The 19,232-nt window shown below is 45.0% G+C and overlaps 1 protein-coding gene across 5 annotated transcripts in view; it reads left to right on the top strand.

The window, feature by feature from the left end:
- WDR33 (WD repeat domain 33) overlaps positions 1-19,232 on the top strand; it is a 414,563-nt gene that overhangs the window by 119,341 nt on the left and 275,990 nt on the right. For all 5 annotated transcript variants that reach the window (XM_029615296.1, XM_029615295.1, XM_029615298.1 and 2 more), the window contains exon 3: positions 3,075-3,143. In XM_029615296.1, coding sequence (XP_029471156.1) covers positions 3,075-3,143 — 69 coding nt within the window. The remainder of the gene's footprint in view (positions 1-3,074; positions 3,144-19,232) is intronic.

Here is a 19,232-nt window from a genome sequence, read left to right on the forward strand (position 1 = left end):
TGTTTGGCTGTGAACCGTTTTGATTAATTCCTCCGAATTGTAAAAGCGGTATATAAACATTTTAAAATAAATAAATAAATAATTACTGCCTAGAGAATTCTTCACGCCAAGATGATAGTTTCAGCTAAGTAGTTCTCAAAAGCTTATTTAATCCCTTCAACTCTCCCTCTGACTCAGCAGTATAACACAGTTTGCATGTTCTTTGCTGAAATAAAATACATGCAGCCCTCAGCTCGAGAATCCGTACTTGTATGGAAGATTTTCCTGCTTGTCCACAGAGAAAGCATAGATTTATCTATAATAGATATTTTCCATAGACAGCAAGGTAAAGCAGAGACACAATCCCACCCATAAGAACATAAGAAAATGCCATACTGGGTCAGACCAAGGGTCCATCAAGCCCAGCATCCTGTTTCCAACAGTGGCCAATCCAGGCCATAAGAACCTGGCAAGTACCCAAAAACTAAGTCTATTCCATGTTACCATTGCTAATGGCAGTGGCTATTCTCTAAGTGAACTTAATAGCAGGTAATGGACTTCTCCTCCAAGAACTTATCCAATCCTTTTTTAAACACAGCTATACTAACTGCACGAACCACATTCTCTGGCAACAAATTCCAGAGTTTAATTGTGCGTTGAGTAAAAAAGAACTTTCTCCGATTAGTTTTAAATGTGCCCCATGCTAACTTCATGGAGTGTCCCCTAGTCTTTCTACTATCCGAAAGAGTAAATAACCGATTCACATCTACCCGTTCTAGACCTCTCATGATTTTAAACACCTCTATCATATCCCCCCTCAGTCGTCTCTTCTCCAAGCTGAAAAGTCCTAACCTCTTTAGTCTTTCCTCATAGGGGAGTTGTTCCATTCCCCTTATCATTTTGGTAGCCCTTCTCTGTACCTTCTCCATCGCAATTATATCTTTTTTGAGATGCGGCGACCAGAATTGTACACAGTATTCAAGGTGCGGTCTCACCATGGAGCGATACAGAGGCATTATGACATTTTCCGTTTTATTCATCATTCCTTTTCTAATAATTCCCAACATTCTGTTTGCTTTTTTGACTGCCGCAGCACACTGAACCGACGATTTCAATGTGTTATCCACTATGACACCTAGATCTCTTTCTTGGGTTGTAGCACCTAATATGGAACCCAACATCGTGTAATTATAGCATGGGTTATTTTTCCCTATATGCATCACCTTGCACTTATCCACATTAAATTTCATCTGCCATTTGGATGCCCAATTTTCCAGTCTCACAAGGTCTTCCTGCAATTTATCACAATCTGCTTGTGATTTAACTACTCTGAACAATTTTGTGTCATCTGCAAATTTGATTATCTCACTCGTCGTATTTCTTTCCAGATCATTTATAAATATATTGAACAGTAATTGAGCAAGTTGCCCCCAAGTTTGTTCTCCCAGGCTTCTTCAAAGGTACAGTCCAACTCCCTTTCCCCAGGACCCATTTTTGTTTGTGTTGTCTTCCTAAAAGTACCCTATCTCCCCTTCAAAAACAAAATAGAAAAGGGGGTTTCTCTACATATGTTTCCTGCGTGGTGATGGTCTTGTGCCCCCCCCCCCCCTTTTTTTTGTTTTGTTGTTGAAGGTGTATATATTATCTGACTTTGGTAAGACACTTCTCTGCTACAGGACACACAAGGATACTATACAGAATTTAGTTGGAGCAAATATAAATTTATTATTGTATATCCTTGGGAGACACAGACAGCCAGACCTTCAACACAGGTAGGGCATTAACGCCTGTCTCTCCCAGTATCTTGTAAGAGCTGTATTATATAGGTTTAAACCATAAAGAGAATGCCCGTGAGCCAATGGTGATAATCACTTACGCAATATGACAGTGAAATAAACTACTTTAACCTGAAAACACTCCCCACCCACATTGAGGCCCCTCTGTTTCTTAGCCTTGCTTTTGACAGACGTGTTCTGCTTTTTCTGAGTGTCCTTTGTCCTCGATCATTTCATCTCCAGGGGCAGGGAGAAACTCTGATATCAGTTGAGCCTCTCAGTTGATTACAGATAATCCAAGAATGTGGTCTGGAATATGGCCTTAGCCATTTGCTATCTGTAATCTCATGACCTTTGAGCATAGGCTTTGCAGAGCCTAAATGTATTCCAGATGTCTTCCAAAGTCTTGCATCTGAGGTCAGTTAAAGGTTTTAGTTGCAAGCAGGCTACAGACAATGAAGGATTCTGGGAGCTGAGTGAGCAATAGTCTTAGCATTAGTCTCCATATTAGACTGCCCATATATCATTGGTAACCCTTAGCTAGGAAATCCCAAGTGTGTGACTGTTCATCCTGCCTGTTCTTGGAGAAAAATGTTTTCTGAGGATTGTAGGATAAACAGTCTCGTGGATACTCTCTCCTCCCCTTTTTATTCTTCTAAGCTATATTATGGATCTGAGGGGGCTTTGAGAAAGTCCCATGCATGCCTGGAGAAGCCTTTCCAGGCTTTTCCAGAATTTCCTGGGAGAGGATGCCTGTTATGTGTGGCCATTTAGCATGGTAACCTCTGAGAATCCCTGTTAAAGGTAAGCAACTTATATCATTCTGTTGTACTTGTGTGCTGCTTTTGGGCCTTTGTCGCTGCACCATCATCTGGATCACATCTGTGACAGACAGATGGCCACATCCAAATTTAGTAGTGCTTTTCAAATTTTGAAATGTTCTTAAATGTGTATATAAATGAAATATATTTTAATTACAATCAGTTCAATAATTCATGGCTTCTGCTTTATTTTTAGTCATTTATGGTGAACTGACTTGAATCAAACCTCTCTCTATGTCAGCAATATGGGCCTTTAAAATACTTTTTTTTTTCCACTGCAGCAAACCCACATTGCCTTTTAATAAGAGAAAATGCTAGTGTTTTTACATATATACTCAATAGGACCCATACATATTTTTTGCCTGCTATTGGACTATGAAAGTTTTAGATCTTTCACCTTTTCATTCAGTTATTGTAAATTCTGTAATACCAAAGATTCAGTATGTATGTCAGATCTCCTGAGAGAAACTTCAGACTAACTGAAATATATTTCTTCCAGAATCGTGTTTGGCAGCGAGACCAGCAAGATATGCATGCCATCCAGCCTGATTCCGGATATTATAATGATGTAAGCAGTGAACTTTCTGTGCTCGCTTAGAATTCTCTTTCTTAACTGTGTGCCAAAATTCCCATTTTTTTTTCCAGGGGAGAAGAAACCATTTCTATAAAATGATTTAAAATTGTATCATGCTGTATGTTTGACTTGCTACGTTATTGACTATCGGTAATTGATATTCCTCCATGAGCATTTTGTATACTATTTTTCAGCATTGTGAAATTGGTTCTTTTCTATTCAACTGAAAATTCAAGATCATAACTATTGATGAATATGGAGGCGAGATCTCTCTTGGCTTATATTTTGTTTCCTAGCGTGTAGCAGATGGACTCAGGACCAATGGGTATAGTGTACTCCTGTTAGCAGTTGGAGATGGATCAGATTTCAATCTGACATCAGCCCTAGTACATATACTCCTGCAGGAAGTGCAGCTCTTCAGTATTTTCCATCTCCATAGCAGTTCGGGACTCTATGCACGCTAGCACAGCGTTAGAGTAATTTAGCAAAGAAAACCAAAACAAGAAGAAATCTTACCTCTAAAGACAAGCCCTGCTCTCCTGCGGTGACACCCATTGGGTCCCTTCCCCAGTTGAGAATTCCCAAGGTGATTTCCGCGATCCCTTGGAGGTAAGCCTTGGACCAGTGTTCGACCCTCGGTGGGGACCTAGCCCCTGACCGGGTGAGGCTGAGAGGCAGCGGGTGCAACTTCGAGCGCGGCGGTGAAGGTATTTTCCCTCTCCCCCCCGCAGCCGGAGACCGCCCGGAACGAGACCGGGAAGTGCTGAGACAAGGTAAGGTAGAAATCTATTTAAAAGTCTCTGGTCTCCGAAGCTGAAGGAGTCGCACAGGTCGCCAGCCGGGACCAGTGCCACCGGGTTGAACTGCCCCAGCAGGGCTAGACCTCGGTCAGATCCTAGGGTCCTCCCACATGGAGACCCTCTGAGGTGGTCGCCATATTGTCTGTGTGGTGCCGTCACCATTTTGATCTGTCCGCTGTCCCGATCCATGCACGCAGAGGCGAGCTGTGCGCACAAATACCTTGTGCGCACAACGTCGTGCGCCCAAGTACTATGCGCACAAGCCACGCGCTTACTGTGCCGGGTGCATAACTTCGATGTGTGCGCACATCTCCCTGAGCGTGTACCAATCCTACTCGCACTACTTCGACGCACCGGAGCACATAACTGTATTTTACGCGCACAAGCCATGGCACCACTGGAAAAGAAGCTCAGGGCCTTTGCCCAGCATGCCACATTAGAGCTGCACAGCACGAGGAGGGCCACGGCTCTTTGTATACAGTGCGAGGAGGCCCTGGGGGATCCAGCCCATGGCCCTCCCCAGCCGGTGCCGGGTTCCAGTTCTCGAACAGTACGCCGGACCTAACGTCTCCCAGCGGGACCCTCCCTCAAACGGGGCTCCCCAGGAACACAGCGTCTCTTAATTTAGACCCAGCATCTATCTCCTGGGTGGAATTCTTCAAAGGCCTGCATACCTTCATCCACATACAACCAGGGCCTCCGATAATACAGCCACAACCCCCACCAGAGGACCTCAACATCCCGGGACCCTCTATGCCCAGGGAAGTGATTCCACCGCCCAGAAGCCCCACCTTCAGGGACACGGAGAACTCAAATGAGGAATCAGAACCCCTGGAGGAAGGGGAACTCCGGGGACAGAGCCCCACCGAACCATGAGGTGATTCTTCACCAAAGACAAGCTTCCAGACCTGGTCACACACAGCTTGAAAGAGCTTGCTATCCCAGGCACAAGTGCCTCGGGGGAACCTAAGATGAATCCCATACTAGAGGGACTCAGTCAGACCTCCCGTCATTTCCCACTATTACAAGCCATTCAGCAGCTAATTGACCTGGAATGGGATGCCCCGGAGACTACGTTCAAAGGGGGTGTTCTCTGGCAGCCATGTACCCTCTGGACCCAGCTGCCAAAGATCTCTTGGCATGTCCGAAAGTGGATGCCATGGTCTGCGCGGTTTCGAAGCGCACTACTATCCCAGTGGAGGGAGGAGGAGCAGCACTCAAGGATGCTCAAGACAGATGTCTGGAATCCATCCTCAAACAGTCTTTTGACGTCTCTGCTATGTCTCTACAGATCGCGGCCTACTGTGCCATGGTGATATGCGCCTGCTTATCACAGACCAGGAACAACACTCCTGGGGAAGCCCTGGAACCAGCAGTATCACTCCTCACGGATGCCGCTACTGATCTGGTGCGCACCGCAGCTAGAGGAGTGTCATCAGCCGTGGCAGCCAGCAGACAAATCTGGCTCCGAAACTGGTCGGCCGACGCATCCTCCAAAACGAGACTTACAAGGATGCCTTTCAAGGGAATCCTCCTGTTTGGAAGCACACTAGAGAAACTAGCCAACAAATGAGGCGAATCCCCACTGCCGCGGCTACCGGAGGACAGGAATAAGAGAAACCAGTGACCCTTCCCCCGAACCTCCAGGGGCAGAGGATCACAGCGCTTCAACCCATACAGAAGCACATATCAAGCGGCTCGCCCCCGCAGTCTGGAGCCAGTCCTTTCGGAACAAGCACAACAAAAGGGGGAGCCAGCTCGGGCCCAGGCCCCAGCCGCACTCTGCAATGAAAATCAGCCGACCCGTCCAAAGGAAGAAGCCATAGGGGGCAGACTTGCCCTATTCTACCAAAGATGGGTTGAGATAAATTCGGACAAGTTGGTCCTAGCTATCATTCAAGAGGGGTATTACTGGATTTCCACCACTTCCCTCCGGACAAGTTTGTGGAATCTCCCTGCCACGACCCTTCCAAGAAGATGGCAGTGGAAGCTACACTGACCAGATTGCAAGCCTTAGAGGCTATAACACTGGTGCCCGCACAACAAATAAATACTGGACATTATTCCATCTATTTTATCGTTCCCATCCTGGACCTCAAGACGGTCAACTGTCACTTGAAGATTGCTCGCTTCCACATGGAAACCCTACACTCGGTAATAAGGGCGATACAACAAGGAGAGTTCCTTTCATCCCTGGATCTGTTGGAAGCCTACCTACACATTCCGATCCATCAAGAGCATCAGCGTTTTCTACGCTTCACGATCCTGGACCACCACTACCGGTTCCGGGTACTACCATTTGGGTTAGCCATAGCACCCAGGACGTTCACCAAGAATCATGGTGGTAGTGGCAGCAACACTGAGGAAGGAAGGAATCCTTGTACACCCTTATCTAGACGATTGGCTGATCAGGGTGAAATCCCCAGAGGAAAGCCATCAGGTGACCAACAGAGTCAAAACTCTACTGGAGAACCTCGGGTGGGTGGTCAACACAAACAAGAGCTGTCTGCAGCCCTCCCAATCTCTAGAGTACTTGGGAATCTGGTTCGACACCAAACAAGACAAGGTCATCCTGACACCGACAAGGAGATCAAAACTGATGACCCAGTTGCGAACCCTGTTGAGTGAGCTTCGCCCCACGGCATGGGACTATCTCCAAGTCCTGGGCCTCATGGCATCCACACTGGAAGTAGTGCCATGGGCAAGAGCTCACATGAGACACCCTACTAGCGCTCACTACTATCACGATGGAATCTGCTGTCCCAGAACTACACTGTATGTCTTCAGCTCCCGGACAAAGTTTGGACCCAACTATGATGGTGGCTACAAGAAGGCCATCTGAGGCAGGGAGTGAGACTATTCTCACCAACCTGGATCCTGCTCACCATGGATGCCAGCCTACGAGGATGGGGAGCACACTGCCAAGAGCTAACCACCCAGGGGCAATGGAACAAAGAAGAGTCAGGATGGAACATCAATCGCCTAGAAGCCAGGGCAGTCAGACTAGCCTGCCTACGGTTCGGTCACAGACTCCGAGACAAATCAGTCAGACAATGCCACAACAGTGGCCTACATCAACCATCAGGGAGGAACCAGAAGCCAACAGGTGTCTCTGGAAATAGACCCCCTAATGTTATGGGCGGAAGCGAACCTTCAAGAGATCTCGGCCGTCCACATCGCGGGGAAAGACAACATCTCTGCGGATTACCTCAGCAGAGAAAGTCTAGACCCAGGAGAATGGAGGCTGTCGACCACAGCATTCCAATTGATATTAAACCGTTGGGGAACACCAACCATGGACCTCCTGGCAAACCGATCCAGTGCCCAGCTTCTTCAGCCACAAGCGGGAACCCCAGTCCCAGGGAATCGATACCCTGGTACAGACTGGCCACAGGAAACTCTGTTATATGCCTTGCCACCATGGCCCCTATTGAGCGCAATCATCCACAAGATAGAACACCACAGGGGACCATTACTTCTAGTGGCCCGGACTGGCCAAGAAGACTGTGGTACGCAGACATGTGAAGGCTGCTGACAGGGAGCCCCCTCCCGCTACCTCCACACAGAGACCTGCTCCAACAAGGACCGATCCTCCATGAGGATCCAGCTCTATTCTCTTACAGTCTGGCTATTGAGAGGACTCGCCTAAGGAAGAGCGGGTATTCGGGGGCAGTAATTGACACCCTGCTCCGAACACGCAAGTTTTCCACATCCCTAACATACATAAGGATTTGGAGAGTATTCGAAGTCTGGTGTGAAGACCATGACATCGTTCCACGCTCAGTCAAAATTCCTGCGATTTTGGAATTACTGCAGAACGTATTACAGAAGGGATTGCCTCTCAACTCCATCAAGGTACAGGTGGCCTCATTGTCATGCTACGGAACCAAGAGCGAGAGCGGCAGCTTAGCCTTTCACCCGGATGTGTCCCGCTTCCTGAAAGGAGTCAAGCACATCTGACCACCCCTAAAGTGACCGGTGCCTCTATGGAACCTCAACCTGTTCCTAGATTTCTTAGCAGGAGCCTCCTTCAGACCTCTTTGCGGCCTGTCTCTCCGACTATTAACATTGAAAAAAGCCTTCCTGGTGGCAGTCTGTTCGGCCCGTCGTATCTCCGAGCTGCAAGCACTGTCCTGCCGGGAACCGTTCCTCAGACTCACCCCGGGAACCATCCAGTTACGCACAGTCCCGTCCTTCCTCCCCAAAGTGGTTTCTCACTTCCATCTCAACCAAACCATCTCGCCACCATCGCCAGATGAGCATAAGAATTTGGAAGAGTCTCGCAATCTACGCCACCTCAGTGTCGGCAGACTCCTAGTCCGATACCTGGAAAGGTCGGAATCCGTACGAAAGACGGACCATCTATTCGTCCTTCACAGCGGGAAGAAGCAAGGGGAAGCGGCCTCGCGAGCAACCATAGCCCGCTGGATCAAAGAAGTCATCAAGGCGGCCTATGTAGAAGCAGGCAAGCCACAGCCTTTACAAGTCAAGGCCCATTCCACTAGAACCCAGGCAATGTCCTGGGAGGAAACAAGATACTGTCACCCGCCGAGATCTGTCGGGCGGCGACTTGGTCCTCCATCCACACCTTCTCCAGGTTTTACCGCCTGGATGTTCAGGCTCGAGAGGACACAGCATTTGCCAGGGCAGTACTAAGTGGGCCACGGGCAGCCTCCCACCCGATTCAGGAGTAGAGTTTATACATCCCATTGGTCCTGAGTTCATCTGCTACACGCTAGGAAATGGAGAAATTACTTACCTGATAATTTCGTTTTCCTTAGTGAAGACAGATGGACTCAGCATCCCACCCACGGCTGCCGTTACTTGTGAAATTGTCGAGTGACATCCCCGAGAGCGAGTGATTCACGGGTAAGCCATGCTTTCCTCCAACTACATCATAAGAACATAAGAAAATGCCATACTGGGTCAGACCAAGGGTCCATCAAGCCGAGCATCCTGTTTCCAACAGTGGCCAATCCAGGCCACTGTTGGAAGTGGCAAGTACCCAAAAACTGTCTATTCCATGTTACCATTGCTAATGGCAGTGGCTATTCTCTAAGTGAACTTAATAGCAGGTGATGGACGTCTCCTCCAAGAACTTATCCAATCCTTTTTTAAACACCACTATACTAACTGCACTAACCACATCCTCTGGCAACAAATTCCAGAGTTTAATTGTGCGTTGAGTAAAAAAGAACTTTCTCCGATTAGTTTTAAATGTGCCCCATGCTAACTTCATGGAGTGCCCCCTAGTCTTTCTACTATCCAAAAGAGTAAATAACCGATTCACATCTACCCGTTCTAGACATCTCATAATTTTAAACATCTCTATCATATCCCCCCTCAGCCATCTCTTCTCCAAGCTGAAAAGTCCTAACCTCTTTAGTCTTTCCTCATAGGGGAGCTGTTCCATTCCCCTTATCATTTTGGTAGCCCTTCTCTGTACCTTCTCAATCGCAATTATATCTTTTTTGAGATGCGGCGACCAGAATTGTACACAGTATTCAAGGTGCAGTCTCACCATGGAGCGATACAGAGGCATTATGACATTTTCCGTTTTATTCACCATTCACTTTCTAATAATTCCCAGCATTCTGTTTGCTTTTTTGACTGCTGCAGCACACTGAACCGACGATTTCAGTGTGTTATCCACTATGACGCCTAGATCTCTTTCTTGGGTTGTAGCACCTAATATGGAACACAACATTGTGTAATTATAGCATGGGTTATTTTTCCCTATATGCATCACCTTGCACCTATATGCATCACCTTGCACTTATCCACCTACCGGGTGTCGACGTTTCTCTGTTGAGGGCACTGGCGGTCTCCAGCTATAACCAATTCAACCAGTTCAAATTAATCAAGTTAACCAAGTTATAAAGTTAATCAAGTTATTCAAATTATTCAGTCATACATATATCCACAATTGCTTTTCGAGGAGAATACACAAGAGCTGCACTTCCTTCAGGGGTATATGTACTAGGGCTGACGTCAGATTGAAATCTGATCCGTCTCCAACTGCTATCAGGAGTACACTATACCCATTTGTCCTGAGTCCATCTGTCTACACTAAGGAAAACGAAATTATCAGGTAAGTAATTTCTCCAATAAATTGCAACTTAGTGTGACGTCACTGTCTGTTAATCTGTTTCTTCGGTACTGGCTGAGAGGGGACCAGTACAGCAATACTCTGTTTTTATCAGTATTTGGATATATGTAGAACTTGTGAGCAGGGTCCCTGCTTTTATTTAATAACTGAGCAGAGAGAGCCCAAGTCCAACTGAATGGGAATCAATAAAGTACTCAACACAAATATCGCACAGAATCCAAAAATAATTCTGTTGGTATTAAGCAAGATTTGTCAGACCTTAGTGAACCAATAATATGTAGTGGACCATTTTGATTTTTTTTTTTTTTAATAATTTTTATAATAGTGTTCATACAAACAAATTAAGGTGATACTAAAATGTCAAAATGGACTGTTTAGCCAATTGAGTCTTATTTAATAATAAGCTTTAGGTATTGCATTGTATTTTATTACACATTCCAACTATTTGGGTCCTTGGAAAGTATAATAGATCAGCCAAGGCAAACCAGGATTTAGCTTGACTTTCTTCTTAGTATCTGTCTCTTTGCCACATCATTCTGAAATCTTTGATCTTGTTTGAAGGCATGGCAGAAAAAGCTCTGGTAGAAGTTGCTTCACTATTACCTTTTCAAAGAAATTAAGAACTCCAAATGCCTACCAGCTGTGGCATGATTGTGATATTTGGTCTCTGCTGAGATTGAAACCTCATGGAGCTAGCAGTTTGTTTTGGAGCATGTTAGCAGTACATTTAGTTCCATGTGGATCCCCCTCCATTTTGTGAGACAGATTGTGTGATGATAAACTCACAGCTGACATTTTGTGCCTTTCTGGAACTCAAGCAGGTCTTCTTTTAGTTGTGAGTTAAGGGATTTAGACCTTCAAATCACAAGTTTTTATTGTGGACCAGTTAAAGGTTTGCCTTGCCAGGGGTGTAACCTTCTTAGAATTTGGTATTCCAGTTGGCTTCTGGAGCTAGCTCTGGGCCATTGGCATAAGTTCCTGGAGACCAAAGTATTGAGTTCTGTGCCATGTCCTGGTTGAACCTATGGAAACTTAGAAGATATGGCATATAAAAATCATATAGCTCTTTTACATCATCTCAGCTTTTATAGTCCCTTTCTCTTCCTCCAAGATCCTCTATTCTTCTCCCATGCATTCAAGTATTCCCTTACTGTTCTTCTCTCCATTACCTCCCCAGGGAGGCTATTTCATGTATCCACTATCTTTCTGTAAAGAAATATTACTCTCAAGTCTACCTCCTTTCACCCTCATCCCATGAAAGGAAGTAGTCTTTTGAAAGAGATCTGCCTCCTGTGCATTTATTTGTTGGAGATATTTAAATGTCTCTATCCTCTCTTCTTTCCCTCCTTTTCTTCAGGATATACATGTTTATTTATTTTATTTATTTATTTATTTTTAATTTTTATATACCGAAGTTCTTGTAGGGACTACAAATCACTCCGGTTTACATAAAATGAAGAACTGCTCAACAGAGAGCGGAGCTTTACATGGAACCGTTTAGAACTTTGTTCCCATATGCCTTATGATAACCATTGATTATTTTAGTAGTTGTCCTCTGCATCAACTATGTGGTTGATGCCCTCTGCATCAACTATGTGGTTTCCATGATCCTGCATTGTTTTAGCAAAAGTCTTAACTGTGAAACTCTGTTCAAGTTTCACTAGATTCCTTCTCATATTATCCAAACCTTCCAGGGTGTCTACCCTCTTGTAAATTTTGGTCTCTATTCACAGAACAGCAAACATTTTTCAGATAACCTTTCTGCAGTATCGCTTACAATATTGTTAACAGAACTGTATTGTGGACCAGTTCCCGGTAATCGTCTTTTCCTTGGAATAAGCTTCATTTACCATTACTCTTTGTCTCCTTGGGCTCAATCAGTTTCTAACACAAGACATTTTAGGGCTCTTTGTTTATTAGTTACGTATGTGGAACTCTGTCAAATACCTTGCTGAAATTAAATTACACTACATTTTATGCTTTTTCTGATCCTACTTGCTGGTCACCCAGTCAAAGAAATTGATTAATCTGACAAGGCCCACCTCTGGTAAAAACCATGCTGCCTTGGATCCTGTAATCCATTGTATCCTAAAAGCTGTGCTATCCTCTCTCTTAGTATGCTTATCTCTGTAACCTTATTTTGTAAACCGTTATGATGGCGTTATTTTGATTTTTCCGAATGACGGTATATAAAACCCATTAAATAAATATATAGTAACAAATCCATTAATTTACTCATCACTGAGGTCAGACTAACTCAACCCAAAGTTTTCAGACATTTATGAAGAACTACCTCTGCCTTTCTCCAGTCCTTTGGAACTGCACTTAACTCTAAAGAAGCATTGAAAATGTCAGCAACGGAGCTGCCAGAACTTCCCCAAATTCCATTAATATTTTGGGATGTATCTCATCAAGCCCCATTATCTTATCTATTTTTAGTTTTGTTAGTGCCTTGCACAAACATCTTCTGAAAATTGAGGTCTCATGTCTGTTCCTTTTTGTGGCAGTTTTCGATGGTCCTTCCTCAGTGAACACTGAACAGAATATTTAAGCGCGTCTGCTTTCTCCTCATCCGCTACATATTCTCTTCCTTTACCTTTTGAGTTATACAGTCCCATTTTTGCATTTCCTCTGATCACTTTTTAAAAATATCCCTTTATTGAATTTTTCAATATTAAACAGCAAGAAAAACTTGACACAAGAAAAACAGAAAAATTATCAGAAAAATGCTAAACATATCTTGAGATAATAGGAAATATTACATTAAACCTCCACTGGGGGAGGAAGATTGAGGCTAATATATCATTCTAAATATAGACATGGTCAAACTTTACTCAGATTCCTGGAGTTCAAGAGTCCCTGGAAACATGAACAGAATTTGGAGGAACTTTCGAAGAAATATTTCAAGCTGTTAAGTCCAGTAATAACATTTTTTTTACCCTAAAGTAAACATTTTGCAAGGAAATCTTAATATAAAACTATAACCTAAAGCAATCACCCTCTCTTTAAAAGTTTAAAAAAAAATTCCTTTTGTGCTGTTACTCTTGAAACATCTGGAAAATCTGTGGCCCAAAAAGATCTTATTTTGTGTACGAAAAAATGTGTTGGACACATTTGCTATCCGATTCCAGAACATAGACTACCAAGAGTGTTGCTCTGGAGTCTACACTGGAATCTTGCAGAAAATCTGACACATCTAATTCTCCAGATTGGTGGTCCACCCTCACCACATTCTCCATTTAAGAATCTAATATGGTAGGAAGATAATACAACTTAGTTAAAGGAGGAAAAGCCTCAGCTGGAATCTGTAATACTTCAGAATAATATTTTTTAAACTATTCTAAGGAGAAATTAAGGAAGATTGCAGAAAGCTAATGAATCTCAAATTGTCTTCTAGCATTCTCATAATTTTCCATTCTATGATGGGAATACTCCTTATCCTTAACTAAAACCATATTATTCTCCCAAACCTCCTTAATATACCCTGACAATTCTTGAATCTTCTTTTCACAATCTGTATGTTTTTGAGAATGAGAGGCAACAGTTCTAGGGAGATCATTAACTGAAGACAAAACATTTTCTATTCTAGTTATGTAATCCTACATTGCTGTTCATAAGGTTTCAAGAGTAATCAAAGGTGGTGTAACAGGAGGAGAAACAGATATTTGTAAGGGTTTTTGGAGTAGACGTTTTCACCAATCCCGATGCTGCCTCAGCTACAGGTTGTTCTCCACCTGTGGGTGTAGACACATGAACACTTTGGATCATTATCTCCACAACCAAAGATCCTGTTGAAATATCCATTCTTGGCTGAGGAACTTGTCGAGCTGGTGGACTAAGATACAAATGTCTCATTTTGGGCGGAGGGAGAAGAATCTCCAAGCCCTCTTCATGGCCTCTTTATTCCTTTATGGCCAGAAACAAAACGAAATCTGTGGTAGATTAAGGATGGAAAAGGAAACAGTCCCAGATGGAAGGGGCCTGATCCCACACTTTCTCTTCTTTCCCATCGAAAAACATTTTAGAAGGTTGAATGTACTCACAGCAGGAGGAAATGCTCGAAGGGGCGCGCAGCTTTGTCGTGCAGCTTTGGTTGCGCGCTGCTGCGTGCCTCAATTTAAAGAAGTCCCCGGCACAGTTGAGCCCTCCTGAGGAGCTGATTGGTTATTGCTGGCGTCATTCACTGCTGGTACAGGTCCCTCACCTTGCAGCTTCCTCCCTTACTAACATATCTTAAGTCTTGTCCCCCTTTTTTACCATAGTGGCTATTTTTAATTCCATTTGCATCTTTGCTCTTGATTTCTTTTCCCCAACTTCTTAGTTTTTCCAGATATTGTCTGTCTTTCTTTATAAGTGATCTTGTGTAATTTATGCATGCTAACCTTTTTTTCCCTTACCTTTTCAGCCATGACTTAGAAAACCACAGTGGCCTCTTTCCTTTTACCTTTATTTACATTTCTAACAAAAAGGTTTGTTGCCCTTACAATATCTCATTTTAGTTTTGACCACTGCTCTTCTACTTCTGCTAACTTATCCCATCCAGCCAATACCTCCTTAAGGTACTCCCCTTATTGCTCCCAAATGATACCCATACAAAATGTCTTTTCTGCATTTGGAAAATGAAGGTACTCCAGAAATGGATACTGATGTGGCATGTGAAACGAAAGAAGACATTCAGTGCAGACAGAAACACCTAAGTACTTTTCAAAGAACTTCAAAGTAGGAAACTTTTTTGCTGAATGACTCTTATCAAAGGCATTAACTTGGGAACACATATTGAGAATCACACAAGTTAAGTGCCTCCCAGGATCTTCAACCAACAGAAATGCTACTCCTGGATGAATTTTGCACACCTTTGCAGCACAGAATTCCCTTCCTGTGCAGAATTTTCATATTTTGCATAGAACTTGAAGAGAGGCCTGGAGGAGTGCAAGTGGAACCCATCCTGCATGTGGCCGGATTACCCCTGGTGGGTCCACGGGTGGAGCCCATCCTGCCTGTAGTCAAAGACCCGGAGGAGAGAGGCCTGGGGAAGCTGCAGGTGGAGCCCATCCCTCTTCCAGCTGAAGAAGTCAGAGAGACCCTGAATGAGCATGCAAGAGAGCCAGTGTGTGTGATAAGGTGTGCATGTCATGAGAGAGGGTTTGTGAGGGTTTATGTTTGTGCGCGAGAGGGTGCCTGTGTTGAGGGTGTGTGTGCACGAGAGGAGCCTGTACTGAGGGGGGGGGTGTGCACGAGAGAGGGAGCCTGTGTTGAGGGAGGGTGTGTGTGCATGAGAGAGGGAGCCTGTGTTGAGGGGGTATGCGCGCACGAGAGGGAGGGAGCATGTGAGTATGTGTGAGGAGGACAGAGTCTGAAGGGCTGTATGAAAGAGGTCACACTCTAGGAGTAGAGGGCTAGGGATTGGAGATAGTGGAAAGGGTTGAGCCTGGAGGGGGAGAGGAGAGCTAGTGGAGAGCAGAGGAGTTGGGGTCTGGCCAAGGGAGTAGGGAGCGAGGGTAGAAGGGACACTCTTACAGTGTACTTCTAGGGGAATTCTGCTCAGAATATTTAAAATGCATCTTTAAATAATTTTTCTGTATAACATTTTAAATTAACTACTTTAAGATTGATGTATTTTGACCAGAATTTTGATGCAGAATTTTGCAGAAATTTAAATTTTTGTGCACAGAATTTTAAAATTTTATATGCAGAATTCCCCCAGGAGTAAAATGCTAATAAGATTGTTGGTATATTCAGAGAAGAAAGTAAGGCCTCTAAACCTAATGATATCCACTTGTTTCAAGTCAGCTCATTGGTCCCCAACATCTCTGCAGTACAGAGGGATTTTTCAGAATTAGGAGGGGGTTAGACACATTATGACCATAGCCTTTTCAGAAATGTTAAGTGTTGATGGGAAAGGAAAGACTATTAATCAACCCAGCAAGGTGTGTTGTGACAAGGTAGAAAAAGTCCAAAAATAAGTTTCAAACAATCAACTAAATAGCAGAGAAACATTAATTCCAAGTAGTCAAATATTTATTGAAACATAGATGACTAAAGTATGTGGCTCAAAACCTGGTGTAAAGATTATTTTAGATAGATTAGGGGCTAGGGCCATGTGTGGAACAGTTTATATGCTAAAAATGACCAGAAGGATACTAAGTGAAAAATTCAGAGTATATGTCGATATCTGTTTAAATTGGAAGTTGATGGAATTGGGATGTCATCACCGACAAACAAATGCAGACGGTGGGGAAAATAAAATCGAAATCCACTGATTGAAGCTGGAAAAGCTATGAGCACAAATGCTTATAGTCTAGGCAATAAAATTCCAGATTTGCAAGCCTTAATGGAGGTGGACTTAAACATTGTTGCTATTACAAAAACGTAATTCAGTGAGATTCATGAATGGGATATGGTCACATCAGACTATAAACTGTTTTGAAAAGATAAGAGGTGACAGAAAATGGGGAGGAGTAGCCCTCTGTTCAAAAAATCAAAGCAACTGAAAAGCATGGGAAGTGGGGGGGAAGGGAGGGAGCATTCTGTGCCATCTCAGGAAGAGGCAAGCACATCCATAAATATAGGTGTGGTTTGCAGACTTCCATCTCAGATGTAAGAATTAGACAGACCTGGCTGAGGAAATCTAAGAGATGGGAATAAAGAAGGTGGTGGTGTGTGTTGGTAATTTTAACGTGCTAGATGTGGACTGATGGTATCCCACCTGCGCAATTGGCAAGTAGTAAAGACATGGATGCCTTTCAAGGAACTCTGCTCAAACAAATGATGGAACCCAGGAGGGGAGAGGCAATACTGAACTTGGTACTCACAGATGGAGACAGTATTTTTCCAAGGACAAGCAGGATGGTAGTCCTCACACATGGGTGACATCATCAGATGAAGCCCTGATTCGGAAAACGTATGTCAGTTTCTAAAAACTTTGACTAAGCACACTGAATTGCCCTATACCACACATCCACACGGACTCCCTCTTCAGTCTTTTCTTTTCCATGGAGCTGTAAGCCTCGCGGTGTGATTGAGCTCACTTTGGCTGTTTAGCCTTGTGAAAAACTGTTTTGCTCTGTTTTCGTGTTTTTTTTCCCTTCGATTCTGTTGCTGGGTCCCTCTTGGTGCCTTCCCGTAGTGTATCTAGTCAGGGCTTTTAGCTTTTCGGGTAAGTTTCCTTTCACAGTCTATTTCTCCGCATGGTAGCATTGCCCTCTGTGCCCACTGGCCATCAATGTCTGCCATCGCTTTTGACTTCGCAGACCTTTTGTTTCGCCCTGTCATGTCCACGTCCGGTTTTCACTGAACGCCCGGTGCCTGAGGACCATGTCTATCACTGATCCTCATGAGGTATGTATCCTCTGCCTGGAGGCATCGCATAATGTCCGGGCTGTCTGCTTATGTGCCCAGATGACCCCGAAGGGACATTGACTTTGACTCGACAAGATGGAATCAGCTCTTTGGGTCGAGGAAGTCTGAGCCATACAACCATACAAATCAGCATTGGCATTCAGGGACCTTGGAGCCGCATTGATGAATTCCACGCCATCGACATTGGTTGGACCGTCTGTTCCGTCGATACCGTCACTGGATAGGAGCTCCGAGACAGACTGTTGTTGATCTCTGGGATGATGCCAGGTTCGTTGTCTTCGACCTTGGCACCGGGGAAAGACCAGGCCGAGCATCGAGGGAAGCCTAAGAAGCATCAGCAGTGGTCCCTGTCGATGAATGGTGCCATGCGCTGGGAATGCACTGTCTTTTCTAATGATGACCCCGAAGCGACCCCATGGCAAGGAGAGCCCATCCTCTCTGTGCCGGGGGTCTACTGGGGGTTCTGGTGCCAGTCTCTAATCCCCCTTGAGGGTTCGAGGAAGATCTGGCCACCTCTCATTCTTCCCAGCTGGTGTTGGCATCAGCGTTTGAGGAGAAGCCAGAGCACCAAGTCTAGCTGGCAGTGGAGCAAGCACTGCAGGGATTTGCTCCTATGGCACTGGCGGCACTGGACCCGAGGCCGCCTGTCCTTGTACCTTTAGAGAAGCTAACGTGCTCATTGGTGCGTTATTTACACAGCTGGCACCAGTTCCTGGGACAGCATTGGTGCCCAACAAGGCACCAAGGCCTCCCCCTATCGATACGGTAGTTGTTGCTGGTTCCTCCAAGGAGGAGGAAGCTCCACCGAGGCCAGCAGAGACGCCGAGGCCTGTAACCACCCCCCCCCCAATCCATTTCTACCAGTGCCTGCACCTCTGGTCGATGGCCGAGCACCTAGCGCCCCATCCCCTGTAGCATACAGTGAGGATGATGGTCCCTATGACCCCTGGGGGGATGATCCAGTGGAGTCCTCAGAGGAATCTGATGGTCTCCCATTAGACCCTTCACCTTCAGATGAACGAAGGAAGTCCCTGCCTGAGGACTTTACCTTCACAGGGTTTGTGAGAGTGATGGCAAAGGCCATCCCATTTCAGTTTTTAACAGAAGAGGATGCCAGGCACAAAATACTTGAGATCCTCCGGTTTGTGGAGCCTCCTAAGGAGATTGTGGCAGTCCCGGTATTGAGATCCTTAAGCAGTTGCTACTGAGGATATGGGAACACCCCTCTCACAGTGCCTCCCGTTAACAAGAGGCGGATGGGGTCTACCTTGTCCAGACGACTTCTAGATTCGATAAGCATCAGCCACCTCGCCAGTTGGTGGTCGAATCTGCTCTCAAGAGGGCCAAGTACTCTCGGAACCATTCTTCAGCTACCCCGAAGAAGGATTCTCTTGGGAGGAACATATACCAAGACGTCATGCTTATTGCCCGCATCGCTGCTTACCAGCTCTACATGAGCCAGTTCTCGTGGGACATCTTGAAGCTATGCAGAGCCTCCAGGATTGCATCCGAGTCACCCTATCTCTCTGGGACTTGTCCTGGTGGTGTGTGCTTTCCAGTCTGGAATAGGGGATCTCGTTTCAGACTCTCCTCATTCAAATTGTCCTAACCATGGATGCATCTACCCTAGGGTGGGGGAGCTCATATAGATGGGCTCGGTACCCAGGGTCTTTGGTCTGCTCAGGAACGTTCTTGTCAAATCAACTTCCTGGAGCTTCGGGTGATCAGGTACACTCTACATTCTGTGGGCTTTCAGCGATTGGCTGTCCAAAAGGTTGTCCTGATCCAGACCGACAGCAAGGTAGCCATGTGGTT

The sequence above is a fragment of the Rhinatrema bivittatum genome, chromosome 9 (assembly GCF_901001135.1).
Source record: "Rhinatrema bivittatum chromosome 9, aRhiBiv1.1, whole genome shotgun sequence".
Lineage (NCBI taxonomy): Eukaryota > Metazoa > Chordata > Amphibia > Gymnophiona > Rhinatrematidae > Rhinatrema > Rhinatrema bivittatum.